Raw genomic sequence first — 14,816 nt, forward strand, 5'->3', positions numbered from 1 at the left:
TAAAACGTCTTTGTAGGGGAGTTGTTAGGATGGTATTAAAGAGCAGAGAGCACCCTCGACTATACACATTAGCATGGCAATTGTGGGGAACACATTCTTCAAGGGTGGAAATAATGAGCAATTCCTTGTGTCCTGGGGAAATGTGGTGACAAAATTGTTCACTTCTTTCTGTGGCTGAGGTTTTTTTTTTCCTTTTTCTGACAAATCAGTAGGGGGAGCTTTCATTCCATTTATTGGATCACTTGTGAGGCATTCAAGTACCTTTTCCTGCACCTTGTTTAAATTTGAAATGGAAAAACGTATGTTTCAGGATGTGCCATTTAAGTAGATTATGTCAAGATAATTTCATCAATTTCTTCAAAGGATATAGATGACGGAGGGCAGTGGATGTGACTTAGTGAAATCCAGGTGAACTTTGATCAGGTATCCAGAAGGAACTAGGGGAACAAGAAATGATCTAAAGGTATCTCTGCTAATGTAGAGGGGAGGAGAAGGGAAGGGAGTGTTCAGTTGGCAGGAAGGGTCCAGAGAATGAATGGCAGCAAGTCCTCATTGAGAAGTTAGAAATGGGGAGGAGCAGGTCCCACAGTTCTGGGACTGATTCTCTTTATTATGTGTAAATGCAACTTGGAAAATACCCTGATTTTATAGCCTCAGTGTTTTTCGGATGATACAAAGTGTTTGTCAGTTCCACATTTTGTATATAATATAGTTCATGTGCAAACTGAGATTTTCAGTCCACAGTATATAATCTCTTCAGAAATTTCTTGTGTGTCTACCCTTCCCCCCCAGCCCCAGCCCCCACAGATTGGTAGTGCTTTTTGGAAGGTCAAGGAAATTCACTTAGGCTTGTGTTCTGCTTTTCTTGGCAGATTCGTTTATTTACAATATTCGTGTTTAAATAAAAACTAAAGTTACAAAGCAACTTTGCAAAGGAATTCATTCTCTTAGGAAATCAAACTTGGAGAGAGAGGTGGGCAAGGTTAGACAGAATGGGAAGAATTCATTGTAATAATGGTAGAAGTACAGAAATTGAAGACAGTATTATACGTTCTTTATCATCAATTTTGTATTCTCTATGATTCAGTTTTAAAGTGTGACTATTTGATATAGGTGAGAGGTAAAACCAGAGACTTATTGAGCGGTCAGTTCATGTTTCTTAACTCTTCCTTTTCGGCAATCAAGAAAAAATTTATTAGATGAGCAAAGTACTCTTTCTTGCTCTGTTTATAGGACTGGGTGGTATATCATACTTGGGAACAGGGCTAGCTAAATTTGTCTTGACTTTCTGGAGGCACTGCCCATCTATTCTGAGGGATTACAGTCGAGAAGGGAAATGGGTGACTCCTTTAGGGTGAGTAACCTTGTTTTTCCCGGATCTAATTAACAAAAAAAAGTGGAGGACAATTTTTGTTTTCTCCTCGTTTTTACTTAATTTGAATTCATTAATTTATCAGCGTAAGAGGGTTTTTTTATATGCTCTGAAATGGCGTATTTAGCTTGCATATTTATTAAGTGTTAAAAATACACAGATGGTGATGGGTAGCATATGATTAATGTAGCTGTGTGAAACTCCTCTTCAGATTACAGCTAAAGTAAAAATCTGTATTATGAACACGCAGAGTCAGATTGTGAACCCCTTACTCATATTGGTGAGTTTACGCTCATTATTTCTTGACCTACCTTCAGTAAACATGAGGAACAATTGATCACAGTCCTCTTTATAGCAGCCCTTAACATATTGGAAGACTATTGTCAGGTCCCCCATCAGTCTTCTTTTTGCAAGATTAAACATGCCCAGTGTTTGTTTCCGAAGAAGTCAGGTTTTCTAAACCTTTTATCTTTTTGTTGCTCTTCTCTGGACTCTCTCACAAATTTGTCCACATCTTTCTTAAAGTGGGGTGCTCAGAATTGGACTCAGTACTCCAGCTGAGGCCTCACCAGTGTCAAGCAGAGCGGGACAAGTACCTCCTGTGTCTTCCATGACGCTCCTGTTAATAAACCACAGAATATTGGCCTTTTTCACAGTTGCGTCACATTGTTGACTCATGTTCAGTTTGTGATCCATTATAACCCCCAAATCCTTTTCAGAGGTACGATCACCAAGCTTGTTAGTTCCCATTTTGTAATTGTGCATTTGATTCTTTCCTTCCTATGTGAAGTACTTTGCACTTGTCTATTGCATTTAATCTTGTTGTTTTCAAGATTAAATGCAATATTTCAAATATTCAAGATGAGAGAGAGTTATCTTCATATTAAAGTTAGATACAATGTGTTCTCTCTTCCTGTTAAATCCCGGAGAAGTACTTTCATGGTGAGAAATGACTATTGGCTTTATTGAATCCCTTTTTAGTTTTTTGTGTTAAATTAGGATAAAAGGTTAGCCACTGTTAGTCTACCATAGGGATTAAAAATTGAATTGTTGAATTCTCCAATTTGTCAAGGTCATTTGGATTTCTAATCCAGTCCTCCAAAATGCTTGCAACCCCTCCCATCTTGGTGTCATCTGCAAGTTTTATAACCATACCCTCCATTTCATTATCTAAGTCATTATCTTGGCTGCTGCACAGTGTCGTCTTGTGAAGGTGGCCCACATCTCATGGTTTTCATTCCATCACATTTTAAGGCAATACACTTCAGTACGTGGGAGTGGATGCCTGCCTTGCAGAAATGGGCACGCTTGTGAGCAGACCATACGATGAGCCTCCAAAGTTAAACGAAGGCTCGGTGAGGAGAATAAAAGGGAAAATAGTGTTGGCATACAGGGGACCTCACAGTAATATTATTTCTAATAGAAAGGGGCAACTGTGATTGTAACCCAGAGTAGTCCATGTGTTTTCAGATTTCTCATGTTCCTCAGTACAGACTCTCGGGTAGCAATATCCATGACAGCAGACTTTTATCTTTTCTTTGCAGGTGGCCTTCTTATATCCTCCGCACATTTTGGAGCATATGTGTGTGGTACTGATATAGATTTTAATACTGTCCATGGTTTAGGTATGTTGGATATTTTCTTTCTGAACAAGGTAATTCTAACTCTTCAGTATTTAAGTATCGTTTATAGCAGGTACGAGTGGATCCAGGTATGAAAGGAGCATTCCTCTTCACAGGGTTTGTGAAACATCTGTGATATACTAACTCATTTACAGATATAGTCTAGCTAGGCAGTACTCGGAATATTAAGGTTCAGTAAGATATAAAGATGGGATTTTTTAAATTTTATTTTAAAGTTTACTAATACATGTAACTAGTTTAACTGCCAATCCAACAACACTAAGTGATGGCATCTGGCGTGGCAGTGCCTGGCATGATTCAGTTTAGTGGTAGAATTAGCAGGTAGATTGGTTTGGCTAACGGTGATGTCCCAGAGCCATTGGGTCGTGGGGACAAGCATAGTGAGGTTCCCTCCAAACTTATTAAATGTGACTGAGTGAGGAGGAGTTGGGCTTTGAGATGGGTGTTTTCTTTGCAGTGGGTTGGAACTCCCTAGTGCTCAATTTTAAGTATTTTGGGTTTAATACCAGTTTGTATTGGCAGTTTTTGTTACTAAAAACTTTTAAACTTTTTTTGAGCTTTTTTTTTTTTTAGAGTTGTCTAGTTATATTGATAGTGCAGTTCGAAGTAGTAGAATTCAATATTACAACTGTATGTTCCCATTGAGATATTATGCCTTTGCCACAGGTATGTATTTTTTAACCTGCAAATATTCAAGATGAGAGAGTTATCCTCATATTAAAGTTAGATACAATGTGTTCTCTCTTCCTGTTAAATCCCGCAGAAGTAATTTCATGGTGAGAAATGACTATTGGCTTTATTGAATCCCTTTTTAGTTTTCTGTGTTAGTCTACCATAGGGATTAAAAAAAACAATAGACCACTGCAAGTACTAGCGGAACCATCCTGTTTTGTCATACAGGAGTTATTTTCTTGGAAGCTTTCAAAACCCAAAAGTTCTAACAATATTTTTGCTGCTCTGGAATATTCTTGTGTAGATTAAATTTGATGTATGAATAGGATTTTATGTGGTGTATGTTAGCATAACATGAGTGCCTCGTAAACATTAATAAACTTTCCTCACAATATCTCTGTGAAGTAGGGGAGTTTAACTGAACTATTCTCCCTCTCATTTGCATTATGGAACAACATAACTGAAATAGAAGGCCTGACTAGAATAACTTCTGATACTTCGAAGAATCCTGACAGCCACTTTTCACAATAAGTAGAACATGTCCGGTGACAAGAGATCTTAAATTGTTTTTATTTGAGGCAACTACTCAAATATGAATCCTGTGAAGTGTTATGAGATCTGCATTAATGTGAAAAGCATTATATAAGAGCTAAGTGATATTATTATTCTCTTAAAATAAATAATGAAAAATCAGAACACTTTTGCCACATCTGATTTGCCTTGAATCAGTGGTTTTCAACCTTTTTTTCATTTGTGGACCCCTTTGGAAATCTTAGACATAGTCTGCGGACCACAGGTTGAAAATCTCTGCTTTAGACTATTCCTTTTTTATTTTCTTGCAGGCAAGGCTAGCAGGAAGAACCAGAAGTGGAGAGGACCAGATGAGAATATCAGAGCTAACCTTCGGCAGTATGGTTTAGAGAAGTACTATCTTGATGCACTCGTTTCTGATGCATCAAAACCTATATGGAGGAAGGAAATGCTTTTTGATGCAATTATTACAGATCGTAAGTTGATTAATGTCCTAAATAGATATGATTCATAACAGCCTAACTGTGGTATCCAAAAGATTGGAACCTAGCTCTTAATTTGTATAAAATGGAGAAGTTTGCATCTACCATCTTGACATAAGAATGGCCTGCTGAGCCTACAGTTCTGCTAATAGAGTGTGCTGGAATCTGTGATTTCCACATTAGAAATGATGAACATCATAGGCAGCATTGTAGAAATTGGGGCTGCATTTTGACTACTTCTACATTTAATCTGAGCATGTTAAATACCTAATGAAATATGGACCACTTTATTAAAGCATTGTAACTATAACATTTTATTTTTTGTTTCGTTAACTTATTTCCACTGAAAGAGTATTATGGTTCCTATTCAGAAATAATCTTATTGTCTCCTATATCTTTACTGAGTCATACTTCTTTCTACGTTAGGAGAGGTTTCTGTTCAATTTTTAAGTTGTGCTGCATTGCTCTTGAGCCTGGATTCAAACATTATTGAAGTCCATGGAAAGGGTCTGACCGTCTTTAATCATGCCTTCGGTTAAGGCCCTGAAATGCTCATTGAAATGCTTTCAAACAAACTCTAGTACGTCTTCTGCACACTTGACTACCAGCAATATTAAAGATATGAAAGGTTCTCTGCTCTTTTGAGTCTCTTTATTAGACGCTATTTGTCACGAGCAGGAGACCTAAAAGGCAGCACAGTCTACTAGACTAAACGTGGGATGGGGAGCCAGGAACTCCTGACCTCTACTGTGGCTCTGCCCTGACTTGCTGTGTTATCATGAGCAAATCAGCTGAGACTCTATTCTGTTGTCCTTGTTCCTGGGGAATGTTACTTTGCTCCAGGAGCCAGTCCCATTGATTTCATCAGGACTGCTGGCCAAACAAGGTAATGCGCATCGTGAGTAAGGGTGTTAGAATCAAGCCCATAATCTCTGTGCTTCCGTTTCCATGTCTGTAAAATGGAGATGACATTTCTCCGATGCCATGGCAATAAGAACATTAGGAAAGCTTACAGAAGTGTTGAAGATGAATTAATGTTTGTACAGCATTCTTAAAGCTTTGTGGAGATGTGTAAAAATAAAGACTTGTGTAGTATTTTTAGGACATGTTTTTTGAAATGTAGACAATTACAACCATTTTGAAATGTGTTACAGATTTTCTAAGTGCGTTAACAGGGGTTTATTCTTCAGACTTTTGTAGTGAAGTGGCTGCTTACTGAGCACCCCCTTGTGGCCAGGTGTCGCTTTACGGACACCCTGTCCCTCTTAGCCCCCCTCTTGTGGGTCCCTTAAGCCCCTCCTCCCCCTGCAAGTCTCTCTTTTTTGGCTAACAGCATCCCCACCTGTGGCTGGTTTAATAATAGAAAAGATTCAAGCAATCCTCAGTCCGTAATAACAAAATTGTTTGTTTGAACTATCATCAGAGAGTCCCTAAAATAAAGTTTGTAATGACGACACACAAATTCATATTCAGCCCTGGTTCTTCTGCCACACACAAAGCTTTGCTCTACCCAAGTCTGCACTAACCAAATCTGCCAGTCCTAGACCTTTCTGGGTGGAGCTCTGGCCCTGGCTTTCTTCCCTTGTCAGTGTTTCCCCTTGTCTTAAGGGAAAAGCCAGTGTATATACCATCCTCCTCCAGAGAGCTGCTCCCAGTGGGCTGAAAGAGAAGGGAGCCTGGCCCGGTCTGCACTACAGCGCTCCCGATCCCAAAGTAGTCCAAGTATTTTATAAAGCAATAGATAGTGGTAGTGAAACAGCTAGACAGGTGAGCTTAACAGCCATAGCAAGAGCTAAGACATAACCTTGGACATTTACAACCTGTTGCCCTGAGACTGGGAGAGAAGGCTGTTGGCCAGGGCACTGGGGATAACCCATATCTTTCTGAAAAATACAATTGGACTTTTAGGGTCTACTTGGGCATTCAACCAGGGACAAAAAGAAGAACCGTGGCTACATACATTGTCTTATACTTAGATGGTAGAGTCTTTGGAGCAGAGACCACCTTTTTCTTCTGTTTGTACAGTGCCTTGTACACTGGGGTCCTGGTCTATGACTGGAGCTCCTAGACGCTACCACAATATAGTAACAATCTCTTTTCTGAAGCTTCTTTCCCAGTGCTGCCCTGCAGCATCAATGTGGCAGGGTCCCATCCCAGGGCATACCCCTTCGAGGCACAGTGGGGCCCTGGAGGTATCTTGCCCTCAGTTTCCTCAATGACATACTTTCTGTCAAGAGTACTTAAAGTAACACTTCACTTCCTGGGGTTCCATTTATTGGCCCAAATCCTTTCTGAGGTTTTCAATTTCACTCTCATTCCAGGGCATCTGGTTCCTAGTTCCCCCTCCAGTTACCTCTGAACCCCAACGAGGGAGTTCTATCAGTCCCACGTCAGCCCCTGGCCTCTCTGGAGAGCCAGGCCATTTCCTAGGCCTTTTCCAATTCAACTTCCTGGTATAGGGTCTTCTGGCCCCCTCTAACCTTAAAAGGGTCATTAAACTCCATTACAAGATGAAGCAAGGGAAGGGGATTAACAGTGTCGTGTGTTGGAAATGTCAAGAAAATATTTTAGCCAACAAAATCATTAAAAAAAAAAAAAAAAAACCAAAAAAACCCCACCACCCACTTCAGCACCATATTAAATAGTTTTTAAGTGGTTAGTGTGCTATCACACTTGACTGTTTAGTGTCTTACTGATAAGAGACCTTTTTGAAATAGCTTTAAAAAAGTGAGCCTTAGGTTCAAGATAAACTTTAACTTCTTCAAGATGTATCCATTAAATCTTATAAACTCTTTGCAACGGCTACCACATGTACGCTATTGTAGAATTTCATGATGTTATTTGTGTGATCTCGACATTATGTACTTACTCTGCATAGCTCCATATGGCATACGAGAAGCTACTAGAAGAACTGGTTCACAAAAAGAAATACTTAAAGCAACAGAAAGAGGGTAGGTAAACCTTTTATTCATTGTATATATCAATGTGTTAATGGAAGGCCAGCCATGGTTTTAGAAACTTACTTCATTGCTGTCCTTTAACCAAACAATTTTAAAAAGTACTACTGTCACTACGTAGCTTGCAAAAGTGACTGTCAGTGCCAGTCTTCCTAAAATAATCCTCCTCTTTGGCCAAGCAAGTTTTCTAGCTTCTAAGTCCCAAACTCCTTCTCTTACATTTACAAAATAGCTTCACGTCATCGGGCCTGTCCTTGAACAGCTCTACTTAATCCCCTGAAGGCTCCAGCATCCAGTCCAAAGTTGCTTACCTTTGTTTTAAACCACCATGTCTAGGGCCCTACCAAATTCGTGGTCTATTTTGGTCAATTTCATGGTCATAGGATTTATTAAATCATAAATTTCATGATTTCAGCTATTTAAATCTGAAATTTCAGGGTGTTGTAATTATAGGGGTCCTGACCCAAAAAGGAGTTTGTGGGGGGGGGGGGGGGGAAGATGGTCGCAAGGTTATTGTAAGGGGATTGCGATATTGTTATCCTTCTGTGCTGCTGCTGGTGGCGGCAGCTCTGTCTTCAGATCTGGTCTCCCGGCCAACAGCTGCCGCTCTCTAGCTGCCCAGCTCTGAATGCAGCATTGCCACCAGCAGCAGCACAGAAGTAAGGGTAACAATACTGTAACCCCCCTACAATAACCTTGCAACCCCTCCCCTAAGCACAACCTCCTTTTTTGGTCAGGACCCCTATACCATAGAATGCCACCCTTACATGTGCGCTGCTGTTGCCTTCAGAGCTAGGTGCCCAGCTAACAGCTGCCACTCTCTGGCTTCCTAGCTCTGAAGGCAGTGCAGAAGTAAAGGTGGCAATACTGCAACTCCTCTGAAATAACCTTGTGACCTGCCCCCCCACCTCTCACAACTGAGTTTTGGGTCAGGATCCCCAACTTGAGAAACATTGAGCTCTCTGTGAAATCTGTATAGTATAGGGTAAAAGCGCACACAAGACCAGATTTCACAGTCCATGACATGTTTTTCATGGCCATGAATTTGGTAGGGCCCTACCATGTCTTTTAGTTTCCCTTGCCCACCTCTTTGTGCTCACTTACAGCAGGCATTCTCTGTCCTGGCAGACAATCTCTCCGTTGTTGGGATGACAGCCTTTTCTGCTGCTTGGCCTTGATTTTCTGTTTTCAGATTTCATGTCAATGTCTCATCCTCCTTTGATTCTTTTAATAACGCTTATGAAAGACACTGTACAAAATAGTTGTATTTCAAAAGTGATTTTAGTTGAGTAGTTTTCTTTGCAAATTCCATTCCTAACATTTAAAAAGCCACAGTGAAAGAGTTTGGATGCAGACTTCTCATTAATTTAAGTGAGATTTGGTCATCTAATACCCTTACCTGGCTTTGCAAATTTCAGACTGTGTTCAAAAAATAAAATAAAATTGTGGCTATTACTTGTTCAGTATTTTTTTTCAATATTGTTTAGCACAGAAAATCACATCTCCATTTCCTCAAACTATCATCTGAGTGATATCTTTTTTGACTTGTTAAACTCTGCGGCAGAGTACCTGGTGATGGGAGGAAGATTGGTGTACTGGCTACCAGTTTACAAACCTGAGTACGTACTCTTCTAAATGCCTTGATATCTAGTCTGTAGTAGATAAAAAATATAGTATAACCTAGCTATAATTTCTTCCAGGGTGGGGATGTCTCTAGAACTTCCTACTGGGGTTTAAGAGGGATTCCTACGATTTTCGTATATCAAAACTGGGTGGGTGAAGGAGAAAAGAGTTTGGAACAGTTTTTGAAAGGAGAGAAAACCATGTGCAGGCAGTTAGAAATCAAAACTTTTATTTTTTTTCAAAAATGCATGCTACTGATAAAGGAATGGAAAACCAGAATACTGGAATCCAGGTAAACATCAAAGCTAAATGCACACCCTTTTAAGAGCAGGCAATATTAGTTTGCCTTTTTATTGGGATTTGACTCTTTTAAAGAGAGAAGTTCTGGACAATTAACTTCTCCAGGAGAGTCCAGAGGTCAGGTGACCAAGAGGAATCATGACTGCCAGGCTTTATAAGAAGCTGCCTGTAGCTCAGTTAGGGGAGAGGCAGACTTGCAGGAAACTGGAAATGCTGGCTGTTCAGCTGCATAGGTGTGGATTAGGACTATGGTGGACTAGGCAAGCTTGCCAGGGGTCAGGTGGTTCCCTGTGAAGAGAGTGAGCTGGGGTGGAGTCTGCCAGAGGGGCTTGGCTAATGAGGCCTGGGAGAGGCCCAGGAGAAGACCAGCCTCTCTTGTCCCTCCACTGCACTACGTGGAGAGGGTGAGCTGACACACCTGCCGTGAAAGGAAAAGGACTATTGTGTCTCAAAGCCTGGAGAAGGCTGAGAAGAGCAGAGAACCCTCTGCCAATAGGGCAAGGAATCATTGGGCCCTGGAGGAGTGTATATGACTTAACTGAGTATGGAAGGGCAGTCATGCATCAACATGGTTGAAAGCTGTAGCCGGTTCAGCAGGAAGGCACTCTGGACCCCCAGGAGAGCAAGCCTGCACTAACAGGGCAGAAGGACTATTAAATCTGGGAAGAGCTAGAGAAATTAGTTTGGTTTGGCCTTGGGTGATTCTTGGAAGGGGAAGCATTGACCAAGGGTTAAACTCCACCCTGTCCATCTGCTTGAGAAAGACTGGGACAGCTGCTAAAGTGGGGAAACAGTGCCATGGATGTGACTAGATGCAGGGAGAAATAAGGACTCCGTTACAGATCATGGGACATACCATAGGTAGGGAAAAAAGGAAGTATTTTCTTCACTTTCAGATGGGAACTGAGGGACAGAGATTGACTTGCCCAGGGTAATACTGGAAGTATGTGGTAGAGCTGGGAATTGAACATGAGTCTCTTTAAGTCTCAGTCCAGTGCATTAGACAGAGTTACTCCTGAGCCTCTGGAGTTACAGTACATTAGGGAAACCTCTTGTTATGTCAGTAAGATAACAGAAATTATGTTCTGAATGCCAAGGCTCTATATCCTCCACAGCAAGCTGAAACTAAATTTTATGGAAGAACCTTTGACCTCTGGGATATTCTGTTGCAGCAAACTGGAAATTTTGCCCAGCTTATTTAAATTAAAAAAAAATTGAGTCTTTTATTGAATTCAACATGAACAAAAATGCTGCCAGTGTAATAGGCCATGTTAAGTGGAATTCACTTTATGTGAATTCCACACTCTGTTTCAGTTTTTTGTGAGGGCAATATAGAATTGTGTCTTGGAAATTTAGTTTGGGAGGGAGGTGGAAGGTGGATGTGTTTGGCAGCTGGGTAGGTGATATTTGAGGCTTTTGGAGCCCCAGAAGGATATGGGAAGCAGTTTGGGGTTGTGGGCTAAGCACGTTAGATGGATGTTTGTGATAAAATGGCGAGCAATGACATGGCTAATTGGAAATATAGACATTTAAACTGTCATCCTTAGGTTGGCTGAAATGGATCATATGTCTCTCAGAGGTATTGTTTCAGGCTGTCTGCAAACTCAAGGAACAATATTGTATTATACATTAGCTCACATTTTAAAAGTTTTCTTTGCAATTAGGACTGGAAAAGTGGTGTGTGTTTTAATATGAGAGCTTAGATTTTTTAAGTGCCCATCTGTGGCAAAGGGTGTGTTTGCAGCCATGGAATACATGGGCTCACAGGTGTCAAGTATGTAATCTAACATGTCAGCCTGTAAGAGGTGTTCCTCACAGGTATATAGAAGGGGGTAGTATACAGCATGTTTACACATGTTAGGTCAGCACCAATACATCTTGTATCTAACAACAGCTTGTACATTGTCAAAATGTTTTTCTTCAGACACCCCAGTTCCAGGCTACCACATGTGGTGGGACTGGAAACCACTAACATTTGCCCAAGGTTACACCACAGTGGCAAAACCCTGTGGCTTGTCAAGTTGTGACATCTCAACACTAACTCTCGGCGTCAAGTGATTATTACCAATGAAATATTTTAACACTTGAAAAGACAAATAATCTAACATCAGACCTCTCTCTAGTTGCTTTGTGATGGTGGAATCACTACAAAAATGTACTTCAGCGGTGAGCTTAGTGGATCTGTATCATATAGTTTGCATGTCACTTTCTTTGAATAATGGAATAAATATTTTTGTGTATACTTATTATATGGTTCTTGCAAACAAAAAGATGCCTTAACCAATGGAAGTGTTTAATTAATTATTCAGAATATCTACTGCGTATCTCTGATGGCATTGTATGTGCTTGTGAATTCCTAGATTGCTAAAATGTATGGCTTGTGCTAGTGTGTTGTTTGCTTAAAATTGTCATATCTATTGTTTGTCACAGCATCACGTTTTCCCTACTTTTTCTGAAGTTGTGCAACAGCAGTGCTGCCCCAACAATGGAAGCTGTGTTTACTGGTTAGAGCCAGTGTTCCCTTTAATTTTTCCCACCCATGTGCGAACTGAATTTTGTTATGTGCACCTATATGGAAGTGATGTGTCATATTGGTGCACGTAACAAAATTCATATGCTGGAGGTAGGGTTGAGGGGTTTGGAGTGTGGGAGGGGGCTCAGGGCTGGGACAGAGGCTTGGGGTGCTGGGTGTGAGGGCTCCGGCTGGGGGTGTGGGCTTTGAAGTGAGGCCATGGATGAGTGGTTTGGAGTGCAGGGAGGTTCCAGGGCTACAGTGGGGAGAGAGGACTCCCCACAGTGCTCTCTTCATGCAGCAGCACCTGGGCTTGGGGGAAGGGGGGAGGGGAGGACCCTCTCCGCATCACGGCAGCTCTGGGGCTGGGGCTACAGGTTAGGTGCCCCTCTCCTGGCCTCAGCAGGTCCGGGCTGTGGGAGCTATATCGCTCCGGGGTTGGTCTGGGCTGCACCACCCCAGGGTCTGGCTGGGTCTGGGCTGCTCTGGGGTTGGGCCACATTGCCCCAGGCGCAACTGGGCCCAATCCGGCTGTGGCTTGGTCTGGGCTTCAGGCTGGGTTGGGGGAGCGGCCCCTCTCTGGTAGTAGGTTAGGGGTCAGGCTAGGTGGGGGCTGGAGGAGGGGCACCAAAGACAATGCTGGCAACTAATTCTATAGTAAACTGTCTACAGGCTTATTAGCTAAGAAAAAGAAATGAGGTACTGAGAGGTTAAAGTAGGTAACATAAATTAACAGGTGACTCAAAGTTTGTAAGTCTGAAATGATAGCAGAGGTGTAATAAACTGCCAGTTTCTAAATGTCTCTCTGTCTCCTGAATAACTCCTGTCTTGTTCAGTTATTCTACCCTGTTAGAATCCAGACAGTCCATGGACACAGGACTGTTCCTTGAATCCATATTTATAGTTTCTTCTCCAGAAAACAATCTGAATAGTGTTTTTTTACCCTTTGACAGTGAGTAGGAAATGCAGACTGAATATGTAAATTCCCATTGTTGACCACAAGGGCCCTCACTTTGAAGTTAGCGCTCTTCTTCATTTACATTTCCAAGGCTCCAATTGCGTTTGAGTAATTTAATTATAGTGATATATGGATATATAATGTAAATGCCTGCCATAGCCTGCCATTACATTATGATAGAAATAGGTAAGTGAAAAAATATAAGTAAGATTCCATTAGTTTTCATGAAATTTTAACACCTGAATACACTCTTCCGTTAACACACCTTTGATCTAGGGTCATTTAATTACTGGGGCATACATAATATAAATGTAAGTAATAGCAAACAGGATATAGACAACTGAAAACAATACAATTAACATCTCTCTTGATCTATACTAACACACAAGCGAATTGGCCTGAATACACTATAATACCTTTTAACACTTCTTTGACAACACTTCTTTTAACAATTCATACACAAATGAACTGGCCTTTGGCTTGAGCTGGTCTGTTAGCATCACACCTCCCATGTGCTATTTTTGACAAGCTCAAAACCTATCTCAGAGGGATTATATTTTCCAAAGTCACAATTTTTGTCACTCCCTGTGTTGCTATCCACCCAGGCTAAGACCAACCAACTGAGCATTTGCCTTTGTGCCATCTGCTTCTGACATTCAGGCCTAGACTGCCTCACCCACTCCTTGTCTTGCATGCTCTGCACCCTGCACTGCTTTGACCAGAGAGCTGCATGCAGCGCAGAAGGGGTGACCTTGTTGGTGGCTACTGCTGTCTCTTACATTGGCCTATGACTGTGCTTGCTTAAACCGCTGCCTTGCAGCAGCCATCTCCCATGAGCAGACTAGCAATAGGGGAAGAGAGAAAGTGGCCTGTTCTCCGCTCCTGAAGCAAGAAGAAGAAGAAATTTTCATTGTTTAAGGAACTAAGGGAGAGACTACTGCCAGCTCCCTTTCCCCTATGCTCAAGTGTTCTGGGTCTAGTTATTTTTCAAGCTGTCTGTCCTCTAGAAGGCGTGGAGTATCGCTTTGGCTGTAATTTTTAATTTAAAATTTTCTGTGGATTTATACAATAATAAAGGGCACCTATCGAAGACTCAGCATTCTGCCACAAATCAAAATATCAAAAATAAAACTAAATAGCCACTTACCTGCCAACAGAACACATCTCCCTTTCCCCACATACATCAAACCCACCATCCTCTGGAGCAGCCTGCACAAATAAATGTGCTTTTCAGCATGCTTTGAAGTTCAACAGATCAGAGCAATCTTGGGCCAGGAGGAAACTTGTTTCAGAGCTCAGAGCCTCTCACGGATAACTCTATTGCCAGCCTCCCTCTTTTTTATAAATCAAGGGGGTTTTTGGTCAAGCACATTTGCTGATTGCAACTGTGGTAGTGTAGCAAGAAGAGAGAGGCAGTCTCATAAAAAGGTCCTGAGCGATTTAGGTTATATAGATTTATATAGGTCAAAACCATCCCCTTTTATCCATTAATTGACTGAAGCACAGTGTACTGGAGTGCTAGTTCAGGTAGCAGATAAAAATTTAAACAAGTTTAGGAGTTCTTGGGCATCATAGTAGTGCCCAGTTCAGAAAATGGAGAATAAATGCAGCTCAGGAGGCAAGAAGTTTATTGCTGTTTGAGTTTTGCTGAAGAGACATGCGTTAGTACAAGAATTAAGGAGCCTGGAACTTCTGTCACTGACGTTCCATTTTCTACTTTCCTGTGAAATCTTGTAGATGCTCGGTATGTCTATGTGTAAAACACC

General features: G+C 41.3%; 1 protein-coding gene across 9 annotated transcripts in view; it reads left to right on the forward strand.

Annotated features, from left to right (window-relative positions):
* The window catches only part of TRMT11 (tRNA methyltransferase 11), a 50,780-nt gene that overhangs the window by 17,703 nt on the left and 18,261 nt on the right, over positions 1 to 14,816 (forward strand). For 8 of the 9 annotated variants that reach the window (XM_032782645.2, XM_032782642.2, XM_075063920.1 and 5 more), the window contains 4 exons: positions 2,917 to 2,997; positions 4,530 to 4,694; positions 7,579 to 7,651; positions 9,145 to 9,276. In XM_032782645.2, coding sequence (XP_032638536.1) covers positions 2,917 to 2,997; positions 4,530 to 4,694; positions 7,579 to 7,651; positions 9,145 to 9,276 — 451 coding nt within the window. The remainder of the gene's footprint in view (positions 1 to 2,916; positions 2,998 to 4,529; positions 4,695 to 7,578; positions 7,652 to 9,144; positions 9,277 to 14,816) is intronic. The other variant, XM_075063921.1, reaches the window with a different exon arrangement.

This window comes from Chelonoidis abingdonii, chromosome 3, assembly GCF_003597395.2.
Source record: "Chelonoidis abingdonii isolate Lonesome George chromosome 3, CheloAbing_2.0, whole genome shotgun sequence".
Taxonomy (NCBI): Eukaryota; Metazoa; Chordata; order Testudines; family Testudinidae; genus Chelonoidis; species Chelonoidis abingdonii.